Raw genomic sequence first — 12,057 nt, 5'->3', positions numbered from 1 at the left:
TCTAGTTCTTTTAATTGTGATGTTAGGGTATTGATTTTAGATCTCTCCTGCTTTCTCTTGTGGGCGTTTAGTGCTAAAAATTTCCTTCTACACATTGCTTTGAATGTGTCCCAGAGATTCTGGTACGTTGTGTCTTTGTTCTCATTGGTTTCAAATAACATTTTTATTTCTGACTTACTTTCGTTATTTACCCTGTAGTCATTCAGGAGCAGGTTGTTCATTTTCCATTTAGTTGAGCGGTTTTGAGTGAGTTCTTAATCCTGAGTTCTAATTTGATTGCACTGTGCTCTGAGAGACAGTTTGTTGTGATTTCTTTTCTTTTACATTTCCTGAGGAGTGTTTTACTTCCAATTATATGGTCAATTTTAGAATAAGTGTGATGTGGTGCTGAGAAGAATCTATATTCTGTTGATTTGGGGTGGAGAGTTCTGTAGATGTCTATTAGGTCTGCTTTGTCCAGAGCTGAGTTAAAGCCCTGGATAACCTTGTTAACCTTCTGTCTCATTGATCTGTCTAATATTGACAGCTAGGTGTTAAAGTCTCCCATTATTATTTTGTGGGAGTCTAAGTCTCTCTGTAGCTCTCTAAGGACTTGCTTTATGATTCTGGGTGCTCCTGTATTGGGTGCATATATATTTAGGTCGTTTAGCTCTTCTTGTTGCATTGATCCTTTTACCATTATGTAATGTCCTTCCTTGTCTGTTTTGATCTTCTTTGGTCTAACGTCTGTTTTATCAGAGACCAGGATTGCAACCCCTGCTTTTTTTTTTTTTTTGCTTTCCATTTGCTTGGTAGATCTTCCTCCATCCCTTTATTTTGAGCCTATGTGTGTCTTTGCACGTGAGATGGGTCTCCTGAATACAGCACACTGATGGGTCTTGACTCTTTATCCAATTTGCCAGTCTGTGTCTTTTAATTGGGGCATTTAGCCCATTTACATTTAAGGTTTGTATTGTTATGTTTGAATTTGATCCTGTCATTATGATTCTAGCTGGTTATTTCGCCCGTTAATTGTTGCAGTTTCTTCATAGCGTCGATGGTCTTTACAGTTTGGCTTGTTTTTGCAGTGGCTGGTACCGGTTATTACTTTCCATGTTTAGTGCTTCCTTCAGGAGCTCTTGCAAGTCAGGCCTGGTGGTGACAAAGTCTCTCAGCATTTGCTTGTCTGGAAAGGATTTTATTTCTCTTTCACTTATGAAGCTTAGTTTGGCTGGATATGAAATTCTGGGTTGAAAATCCTTTTCTTTAAGAATACTGAATATTGGCCCCCATTCTCTTCTGTTTTGTAGGGTTTCTGCAGAGAGATCTGCTGATAGTCTGATGGGCTTCCCTTTGTGGGTAACCCGACCTTTCTCTCTGGCTGCCCTTAACATTTTTTCCTTCATTTCAACCTTGGTAAATCTGACATTTTATATGTCTTGGGGTTGCTCTTCTCGAGGAATATCTTTGTGGTGTTCTCTGTATGTCCTGAATTTGGATGTTAGCCTCCCTTGCTAGATTGGGGAAGTTCTCTTGGATAATATCCTGAAGAGTGTTTTCTAACTTGGTTCCATTCTCCCCGTCACTTTCAGGCACACCAATCAAATGTATATTTGGTCTTTTCACATAGTCCCATATTTCTTGGAGGCTTTGTTAGTTTCTTTTCATTCTTTTTTTCTCTAATCTTGTCTTTTCGCTTTATTTCATTAATTTGATCTTTAATCACTGACATCCTTTCTTCCACTTGATCGAATCGGCTGTTGAAGCTTATGTATGCTTCACGAAGTTTTCGTACTGTGGTTTTCAGCTCTATCAAGTCATTTAAGCTCTTCTCTACACTGGTTATTCTAGTTACCCATTCGTTTAACCTTTTTTCAAGGTTTTTAGCTTCCTTGTGATGGGTTAGAACGTGCTTCTTTAACTTGGAGAAGTTTGTTATTACCGACCTTCTGAAGCCTACTTCTGTCAGTTCATCAAACTCATTCTCCATCCAGTTTTGTTCCGTTGCTGGCTAGGAGTTGTGTTCCTTTGGAGGTGAAGAGGTGTTCTGGTTTTTGGAATTTTCAGTCTTTCTGCTCTGGTTTCTTCCCATCTTTGCAGTTTTATCTACCTTTGGTCTTTGATGTTGGTGACCTATGGATGGGGTTTTGGTGTGGATGTCCTTTTTGTTGATGTTGATGCTCTTTCTTTCTATGTGTTAGTTTTCCTTCTAACAAACAGGCCCCTTAGCTGCAGGTCTGTTGGAGTTTGCTGGAGGTCCACTCCAGACCCTGTTTGCCTGGGTATCACCAGCGGTGGCTGCAGAACAGCAAATATTGCTGCCTGTACCTTCTTCTTGAAGCTTCGTCCCAGAGGGGCACCCACCTGTATGAGGTGTCCAGTCAGGCTACACGGGAGTCAGGGACCCACTTGAGAGGAGGCAGTCTGTCCGTTCTCATAGCTCAAACGCCGTGCTGGGAGAACCACTGCTCTCTTCAGAGCTGTCAGGCAGGGATGTTTAAGTCTGGAGAAGCTGTCTGCTGCCTTTTGTTCAGGTATGTCCTGCCCCTAGAGGTGGAATCTAGAGAGGCAGTAGGCCTTGCTGAGCTGCGGTGGGCCGCAAGCTTCCCTGCCTCTTTGTTTATACTGTGAGCATAGAACCTCCTACTCAAGCCTCAGCAATGGTGGACGCCCCTCTCCCCGCCAAGGTCCAGTGACCCAGGTCAATCTCAGACTGCTGTGCTGGCAGCAAGCAAGGCTCCATGGGCATGGGAACCTCTGAGCCAGGCACAGAAGGGAATCTCCTGGTCTGCCGGTTGCGAAGACTGTGGGAAAAGTGCATTATTTGGGCAGGAGTGTACCGTTCCCCCAGGGATAGTCAGTCACGGCTTCCCTTGGCTAGGAAGGGGAAAACCCCTGACCCCTTGTGCTTCCCGGGTGAGACAACACCCTGCCCTGCTTTGGCTTGCCCTCTGTGGGCTGCACCCACTGTCCAACCAGTCCCAATGAGTTGAACCAGTCATCTTAGTTGGAAATGCAGACATCACCCATCTTCTGTGTCAATCTCGCTGGGAGCCGTAGACCAGAGCTGTTCCTATTCGGCCATCTTGGAAGCGACTCTTCAATCACTATTTTCAATGACTGAATTTGTTTCAAGGAAGCTGAAGTAATAGGATTTTTATCAGACTATCAATTCTTATAACTAGTTTGTGACTTTAATAATAAGTGTGTGTGTGTATATATATATATATTTTTTTTTTTGAGATGGAATCTGGCTCTGTCACTCAGGCTGGGGTGCAGTGGCGCGATCTCAGCTCGCTGCAACCTCCGCCTGCTGGGTTCAAGAAATTCTCCTGCCTCAGCCTCCCGAGTAGCTGAGACTACAGGCGCGCACCACCATGCCTGGCTAATTTTTTGTGTTTTTAGTAAAGATGATGTTTCACCATGCTGGCCCAGCTGGTCTAGAACTCCTGACCTCGTGATCCACCCACCTCAGCCTCTCAAAGTGCTGGGATTACAGGCATGAGTCACTGTGCCTGGCTGGTTGTTTATATTTCTTTGGGGTCAGTGGTGATATCTACCTTATCATTTCTGATTGTGTTTATTTCATTCTTCTCACTTTTCTTCATTAGTCTAGCTAGAGGTCTATCTATTTTATTAATATTTTCAAAAAATCAGCTCCTGGATTCATTGAATTTTTTGAAGGGTTGTTTTGTGTCTCTGTCTTCTTCAGTTCACCTCTGATCTTGGTTATTTCTTGTCTTCTGCCAGCATTGGAGTTTGTTCGCTCTTGGCTCTCTAGTTATTTTAGTTGAGATGTCAGGTTGTTAACTTGAGATCTTTCTAGCTTTTTGATGTGGGCATTTAGTGCTATAAATTTCCCTCTTAACACTGCTTTAGCTGCCTCCCAGAGATTCTGGTACATTGTCTCTTTGTTCTCATTAGTTTCAGATAAATTCTTGATTTCTCCCATAATTTTGTTGTTTACCCAAGAGTCATTCAGGAGCAGGTTGTTCAATTTCTATGTAGTTGTGTGGTTTTGAGTGAATTTCTTAATCTTGAGTTCTAATTTGATTGTGCTGTGGTCTGAGAGCCTGTTTGTTATGATTTCATTTCTTTTGCATTTGCCAAGGAAAGTTTTACTTCTGATTATGTGATCAATTTCAGAATAAGTGTCATGTGGTGATGAGAAAAATGTATATTCTGTTGAATTTCGGTGGGAAGTTCTGTAGATATCTATCAGGTCCACTTGATACAGAGCTGAGTTCAGGTCCAGAATATCTTTGTTAAATTTCTGTCTTGATGATCTGTCTAATATTGTTAGTGGGGTGTTAAAGTCTCTCACTATTATTGTGTGGGAGTCTAAGTCTCTTTGCAGTTCTCTAAGCACTTGTTTTTTGAATTTGGGTGCTCCTGTGTTGGTTGCATATATATTTATGATAGCTCTTCTTGTTGAATTGAACCTTTTACCATTATGTAATGCCCTTGTCTTTTTTTAATCTTTGTTGGTTTAAAGTCTCTTTTGTCAGAATCTAGGGTTGCAACTCCTGCTTTTTTCTGTTTTCCATTTGCTTGGTAAAATTTCCTCCATCTCTTTATTTAGAGCCTGTGTGTGTCTTTGCATGTGAGATGGGTCTCTTGAGGACAGCATACTGATGGGTCTTGGCTCTTCATCCAGCTTGCCATTCTTGATCTTTTAATTGGGGCATTTAACCCATTTACATTTAATGTTAGTATTGTTATGTATGAATTTGATCCTGTCATGATGATGCTAGCTGGTTATTTTGCAGTGTTGGTTTATGTGGTTGCTTCATAGTGTCACTGGTCAGTGTACTTCAGTGTATTTTTGTAGTGGCTGGTAACAGTTTTTTCTTTCCATATTTAGTTCTTTCTTCAGGAGCTCTGGTAAGGCAGGACTGGTAGTAACAAATTGCCTTAGCATTTGCTTTTCTGAAAAGGATCTTATTTCTCCTTTGCTTAAAAGCTTAGTTTGGCCAGATACGAAATTCTCAGTTGGAAATTCTTTTCTTTAAGAATGTTGAATATTGGCCACCAGTCTCTTCTGGCTTGCAGGGTTTTCACTGAGAGGTTTGCTGTTAGTCTGATGGGTTTCCCTTTGTAGATGACCTGGCCTTTATCTCTGGCTGCCCTTAACAGCTTTTCTTTCATTTGGACCTTGGGGAATCTGATGGCTTTGGGGAATCTGATGTGAAGACACATCTGATTATATGTCTTGGGGTTGATCTTTTTGTGGAGTATATTACTGGGGTTCTCTGCATTTCCTGAATTTGAATGTTGGCCTGTCCTGATAATCTGGGGGAGTTCTCCTATATGATATCCTGAAGTATGTTTTCCAGCTTGGTTCCATTCTCCTTGTCTCTTTCAAGTACCCCAGTCAGTCGTAGGTTTGGTCTCTTTATATAATCCCATATTTCTTGGAGGTTTTATTCATTCCTTTTTGTTCCTTTTTCTCTATTATTGTCTGCCTGTCTTATTTTGGAAAGATAGTCTTCAAGCTCTGAGGTTCTTTCCTCTGCTTGGTCTATTCTGCTATTGATACTTGTGATTGCATTGTGAAGTTCTCATGTTGTGTTTTTCAGCTCCATTAGATCTGTTATGTTCCTCTCTAAACTGACTGTTGTGGCTATCAGCTCCTGTATTGTTTTATTGTGATTCTTAGCTTCTTTGCATTGGGTTAAAACATGTTCCTTTAGCTCAGTGAAGTTTATTATTACCCACCTTCTGAAGCCTATTTCTGTCAATTCAGCCATCTCAGCCTCAGACCAGTTCTGTGCTTTTGCTGGAGAGGCATTGCGGTCACTTGGAGGAGAAGAGGCACTCTGACTTTTTGAGTTTTCAGCATTTTTGTGCTGATTCTTTTTCATCTTTTTGGCCTTAATCTACCTTTGTTCTTTGAGGTTGCTGACCTTTGACTGAGGTTTTTGTGGGGTCTTTTTGTTGATATTGTTGTTGTTTTCTGTTCATTTGTTTTTCTTTTAGTGGTCTGGCCACTTTACTGTATATAGGGCTGCTGTGGTTTGCCGGGGGTCCTCTCCAGACCCCATTGCCCTGGTTTCTCCCGTACCTGGAGGTATCAGCAGAGAAGGCCATGAAACAGCAAAGATGGCAGGCAGGTCCTTCCTCTGGAAGCTCTGTCCCAGGGGGTAGGTACTTACCTGTTGTTGGCCTGCATGCACCTATAAGACGTGGCTGGAGACCTCTGTTGGGAGATCTTAACAAGTCACAAGGAATGGGATCAGAGACTTGCCCAAAGAAGCAGTCTGGCTGCTTTTTGGTAGAGCACATGTGCTGTGTTGAAGGAGACCCTACCTTGTCTGGACCGCCTGTATTCTCCAAAGCCGGCAGGTGGGAGCAGCTGAGTTGACTGAACCCCAGACGTGGCGGTCACCCCTCGTCCCCGGAACTCGATCCCAGTGAGATACCAAAGCTCTGTCCTTAGAACCCTTAGCCAGTGTATTTCTACACAGCATGAACACTTGAAATGTTACTGGGTAACAGTAGTGGGTGTTCATAGTAAAATTTGTATTGTCAAGATAATATTAATTTGTTTTATTCTGTTTGAAGGTGTACTGTTTAGCGAGGCAGGGAAACATTTTAGAAGCAGTTTGACTTAGATTTTTCCATTAAACACAGCTGTCTTTCAAGTATTTGAAAAACTCTTATATTACTGAAAAATTAAGTGTTTATGATAGCTAGGATTTCATTATTTTATTGAAAAATAATTTAGTTCAACGGCCATCCACATTTAAATTACTTAATTAGCATGAAGACTGGGATGTGAAGGAGCTGATTTTCAAAAATTGGTATCAATAACTATGAACTAGGTTGCTGAAATACATGTGGAAAATAATAAATATTAAAATAAATGGAAGGAAAAGTGTGATAGAGTATTATATTTGTAAAAATTAATTAAAAAATAGAATGTAGGAGGAAATAATAGGAATTAATTGGTAAAAAAGAGAGTATATACTGTTCTGATGATATGGAATGCAATTAAAATAGGTAACGTTCACATGAGCAAGTCATAAATCTTTTATTTTCATGCTTCATGACTTGTTAAGGTCTTCCACAGAGATTATTGAGTCGCACTTTAAGATTGTAAAGCCAAAACCTCTTGGGAAAAAGTCTCTTTAGGGAAGAATAGGGTCTTTCCTGGCATCTTAAAAAATATAGATGTATAATTAATTAATTATATGAATGGGGCAGAAAAATTTTAGTACATCCAGTGAACAATTTTAGTGAGAGTAGACATGAACTGAAATATAGTCATGTGCTAATGCAGATATCACTGCTGTAATCACTATAAAATATTTTATATATGTTATTTCCCGGGTTGGACTCCGGAAATTTAGCGTATGTTTCTGTTTGACTGTTGGGTACACATTTCTGTCTCCCTCTCTATAATAACTACCTGTATGTGACTTGTAGCTGATTAATTCCTATATAGTAGAGAAAAACTTGCACCTTTGGTTGGTGGGAAGTGGGATTTGGGGTGAGACTAGATTGAATAGCAGAGATGGTAGCTTTCCTTGTGTTAAATTGTAAAAGGAGCCACACAGGGTTTTGGGAGAGCTGTGAGGAATCTACTGTGACACTTCTGTAGCTCTGAGAGCTGTGAAGAATTCATAGCTAGCAGTCATATAGAACTTGCTGGCTCAGTGCCTTTTTTTGGTCTTTTTTTCCTGTTTTTTGTTTGTTTGGTTTTTTTGTTTGTTTTTGAACAGAGCATCAGGTTAGTTCCAAAAAAAAAAAAAAATAAAGGAAGAGGGCTAAAACAGAGTTTCTTCCCTGTTAGAGTATTAATTCCTAGTAGGTGGGAGCTATATACCTGCTATAGCATATTGTTTTTAACTCACAAAGTTTCACTTATAACTAATTAAAAAATATATAAATGGTAACATGTAATAGTTTATATATGTATACACACACATACTCTTTCTCTCTCTCTGTATATAATTCATTTTGTTCTAAGCCAACATACATTTTTTAAATTACCAGTTATTATTATTTTTTTTTTCTTTAAGAGACAGGATCTTGCCCTGTTGCCCGGGTTGGAGTGTGGTGGCACAGTCATAGTTCACTGCAGACTCGAACTCCTGGGCTCAAGCAATGCTTCCACCTCAGCCTCCCCTAGTAACTAGGAGTACAGGCATGTGCCACCATGCCCTCTGCTTACTACCAGTTAAATTTTAAGTAACAATATTTTCTATGATTATCATGTACTTTAAAATAAAATGGGTGAATATATAGCTTACCTTAACTCAGAATTGAATTGGCTATGCTACAAAGAACGATTTTATCAAGTTCTAAGTATGTGTTAAGTGAATTTGATGATGGTATGCATTCATTCTTCACATATTTTTTGAATACTTTCAAAGTGGCAGCCACTTTTTAGGAGTTGGTACATATCCTGGTAAAACAAAGCCCCTGTCTGCAGAGAGATTACATTCTAATGAGACATTTCAATGAGAATGATCTAGAAGTATAAACACATTGGGGCCCGGACAAGCTTGTGTTTTGGGAATAGCCAGAAAGCCAGTGAAACTAGAATTGAGTGAATGAATGAACTAGGGGGAGAATGGAAAGAAGTGAGATCAGAGAGCAAGGCAGAGGCCAGATCATTTAGGGCCTTAGAGACCCGGAAAGGAATTTGGATGTTACTCCAGATGTCATGAGAAGTCATTGTAGGGTTTTTGAGCAAGAGAGTTGCCTGATCTGAGTTATTTACATATACATACACACACATATATATATCTATGTGTATATATACATATATATATTTTTAAATCACTCTGGCTAAGGTGTGGAGAAGCATCAGTACAGGGGCAAAAATGGAAACAGGGACACCAGATGTTGCAGTAATCCAGATGAGAAGTGATGATAGCTTGGACTGGGGTGCTGAAATGGAGGTAGTGAGACAAGGTAAGATTGAGAATATTTTTTTAAAGGTAGATGTGATAGTATCAGCTGAAATAGGGTGTGAGAGAAGTCATGGATGATTGAGTCCCTGGAATTTTTTCCTCAACAGCTTAGTGAATGGTGGCTTGCTGATTTGCTGAGATGTATGAGTGTTGGTGTCAATTTTATTTTAAACCTTTACCTCTTAAGTAAGAAATAATTATATTAACGTTAAGTATGTAAAAAGTTTTTAAAAAGTCATTATGAAAACTTCTTTTTCAACAGGCGGAGTACGTCCAGCTTGTTACTGAACTTCGAATGACAAGAGCCATTCAGCCTCAGATCAATGCTTTTTTACAGGGCTTTCATATGTTCATTCCACCCTCCCTCATACAGCTTTTTGATGAATATGAATTGGTAAGGAAAAACATCAGTCCTTACGTTGTAACACAACAACACAAAACTCTAGTTGATGTAATTCAGAAATAATTGTGGAGTACTATGATGAATGAAATAGTGTATAAATGAGACAAAATGGTTTAATGTCCATTTTTAGAGATTTGATAAAAAATTTGTGGATGTGCGTCTCTTAAGCTTAATAACCAGATAAGCAACTCCTTAATGTGAAGTGAGGTGAGGTGGTGACAAACTAAAATGGAATATATTCCTGTTTCTTCTGTATGGGAGATGTTGAAGGCCAGTCTTCCTATATGCGCAGTATTCTACATTATTTCTGAATTTTTTATTTGACCACATGATGTAAAGGGCGCTGATACTAACTTCTTAAACTTCTAAAAAGAATTAAGAAGGTTTTTCTTATTGTGTAGTATTGTCTTCTCCAGTTTCTTATATTGCCATATATATAATTTTATAATTCTTTATTTCAAACCTATGGAGTCCATCGTCTTTGCCATCCTCTAGTCCCTAATGAATGTTTTGTTTTGCTACTTTAATTTGCCTTTATTGTACTGTGATCCAACAGGATTTCTAATTTTATATGATTTATGTCTGCATTTTTTCTCCATTTTCTTTTTCTCTTTAGTTTTGGTAATTTGGAGAATTATTTTTAAACTCTTTGAGTTGTCTAAATCTTAATAAAGCACAGTATTTTAAATAGCATATAGCTGCTTTCTTATCTAAAAGTATATAATTTGGAATAGTAAGTTCCAAATTAGTGGAAATGTTTTATTTAGTTTTTATTCTGTCTCAGAAAATTAGTTTTACCCCATGCCTTTCATTTTAGTATATGGATACAGATACTGGTATATACCTTTAATTTTACATATGTATCAGTATTTTTAATTTATCATTCATAGTATATCTTAGTATAGTAGTGAACAAAATTTGCTAATTAATTTTGGAGTCCATTGTGATTTAGTTTCATTAAATGTAAGTTTTGAGGTTTTTTTGATTGTTTTTAAGCTGTACAGTTAATGGCTTCAGTTAGCATAGATTTGTCTAGTTTTTATGTAACAATAGAAGTGATTTTCAGCATTTAAAAATGGAGGACTATTCGAGCTATTACATTATTAGACCTGACTGAAATATGGCTTTTCCTGTACTGTGCTTGGATTAAATTAGCCTTTTGAAATTCAAAACAGAGCATTAGTTATTTGCTGGACCTATATGTATGTAAAAAACAAATAGCAACAACAAAAATAATTGATGAAAACTTTGCCTTGTAATTTACTGACATCAATAAGTTTATAAAACTTTGGGTTATAATATACATGCAGAAAAGGACACACATCAGAAATGTATAGCTTGATAAGTTTTAACAAACAGAACATACCCATGAAACTAACACCCAGATGAAGAAACAGAAATCCTAGCACCCCATATGTCACTCTGTCACCCCCCTCCGGTCATTCTCCCACCTTAAGGGTAACCATTCTCCTGACTTCTAAAATCATAGACGAGATTTGCCTATTTTAGAATTATGTAAATAGAATGTAACTGGCTTTCTTAGCTCAAGTTTTTGTTTGTGGGAATCATACATATTGTTGCATGCAGTTGGTAATTTGTTCATTTTAATTGCTGTATAGCATTTCAGTTTCCTTTAGTCTTTTCTACTCTTGATGAACATTTAGTGGGTACTTTTCAGTTTCAGGCTCTTTGAAGTACTGCTGCTACAAACATGCCTTTAGGAAAACATAAGTATGCATTCTGTAGGTTATATGCCTTGGAGTGGAATTGCTAGGACATAGGCTGTGCATGTACCCCATTTCAGTAGATATGAGCAGATAGTTTCCCAAGTGATGCATCAGTTTACACTCCCATTAGGAGGTGTGAGAGTTCTGGGTGTTCTGCATTCTCACTAGCATTTGATAATTTTCCATCTTTTTCATTTCCATTCTGGTAATTCAGTAGTGGTTTTTCCTTGAGATTTTAATTTGTATTTACCTGATAGCTAATGAAGTTACACGTCTTTTATGATTATAGCCATTTGTGTACTGTTTTCAAAGTGTCTATTTAAGTAATTTGTCCACTTTTCTATTGTGTTTTTTTTCTTTTTACTGATTTGTAGGACTCTTTATGTATTCTTTTATAAGAGTCTTTTATCAGATATATGTATTACGAATATTTTCTACTCAGGTCTTTTCAGTGAATAAAAATTTTGGGGTTTAACATAGTTCGGTTTATCAGGTTTTTTTGTTTTGTTTTTTTTTTTGATGGAAGAAGCTTTTTGTGTCCTGTTTAAGAAACTGTTTCTTACTCCAAAGCTGTGAAGATATTTTTCTGTGTTTTCTTTTAAAAGCTTTATTCCTTTATCTTTCACATTTAGGTCTGTTACTGGTAAGTTTTTAATTGTGGCTCTTGCATTAAAATTTAGATCAGGTTCCTAGTTTGTCTTGGACTCTGATTTTACTAAGTTGAGCTGATTCACATTTGGGAAGAGCAACATTGTAGGCATGGTCTTGATTTATACAGTGATAATAATAATTATTAAGCATTTAGTATTTGCCAGGTATTTTATATGTATTAATTTTAAAAATGCTCACAAAAAATCTCTTGAGGTGAGTACTATTGTCCCTATTTTACAGATGAGAAAACTAGGCCAAAGAAGATATGGAACTTGTTCATGGTCATAGAGCATGTGTTAGTGGTAGGCTATGAACCCATGTTCCCTGACCCCAGATCTCATCACTGTTGCCAGTCTGCTTCTTGGTGGCATGGGTA

At 38.1% G+C, this 12,057-nt stretch overlaps 1 protein-coding gene across 12 annotated transcripts in view; it reads left to right on the top strand.

Annotated features, from left to right (window-relative positions):
• Window positions 1–12,057, top strand: part of HACE1 (HECT domain and ankyrin repeat containing E3 ubiquitin protein ligase 1) — a 124,468-nt gene that overhangs the window by 98,917 nt on the left and 13,494 nt on the right. For all 12 annotated transcript variants that reach the window (XM_054491401.2, XM_054491400.2, XM_054491398.2 and 9 more), the window contains one exon: window positions 9,163–9,294. In XM_054491401.2, coding sequence (XP_054347376.1) covers window positions 9,163–9,294 — 132 coding nt within the window. The remainder of the gene's footprint in view (window positions 1–9,162; window positions 9,295–12,057) is intronic.

This window comes from Pongo pygmaeus, chromosome 5, assembly GCF_028885625.2.
Source record: "Pongo pygmaeus isolate AG05252 chromosome 5, NHGRI_mPonPyg2-v2.0_pri, whole genome shotgun sequence".
Lineage (NCBI taxonomy): Eukaryota > Metazoa > Chordata > Mammalia > Primates > Hominidae > Pongo > Pongo pygmaeus.
This window is presented reverse-complemented; position numbering and strand designations above follow the sequence as displayed.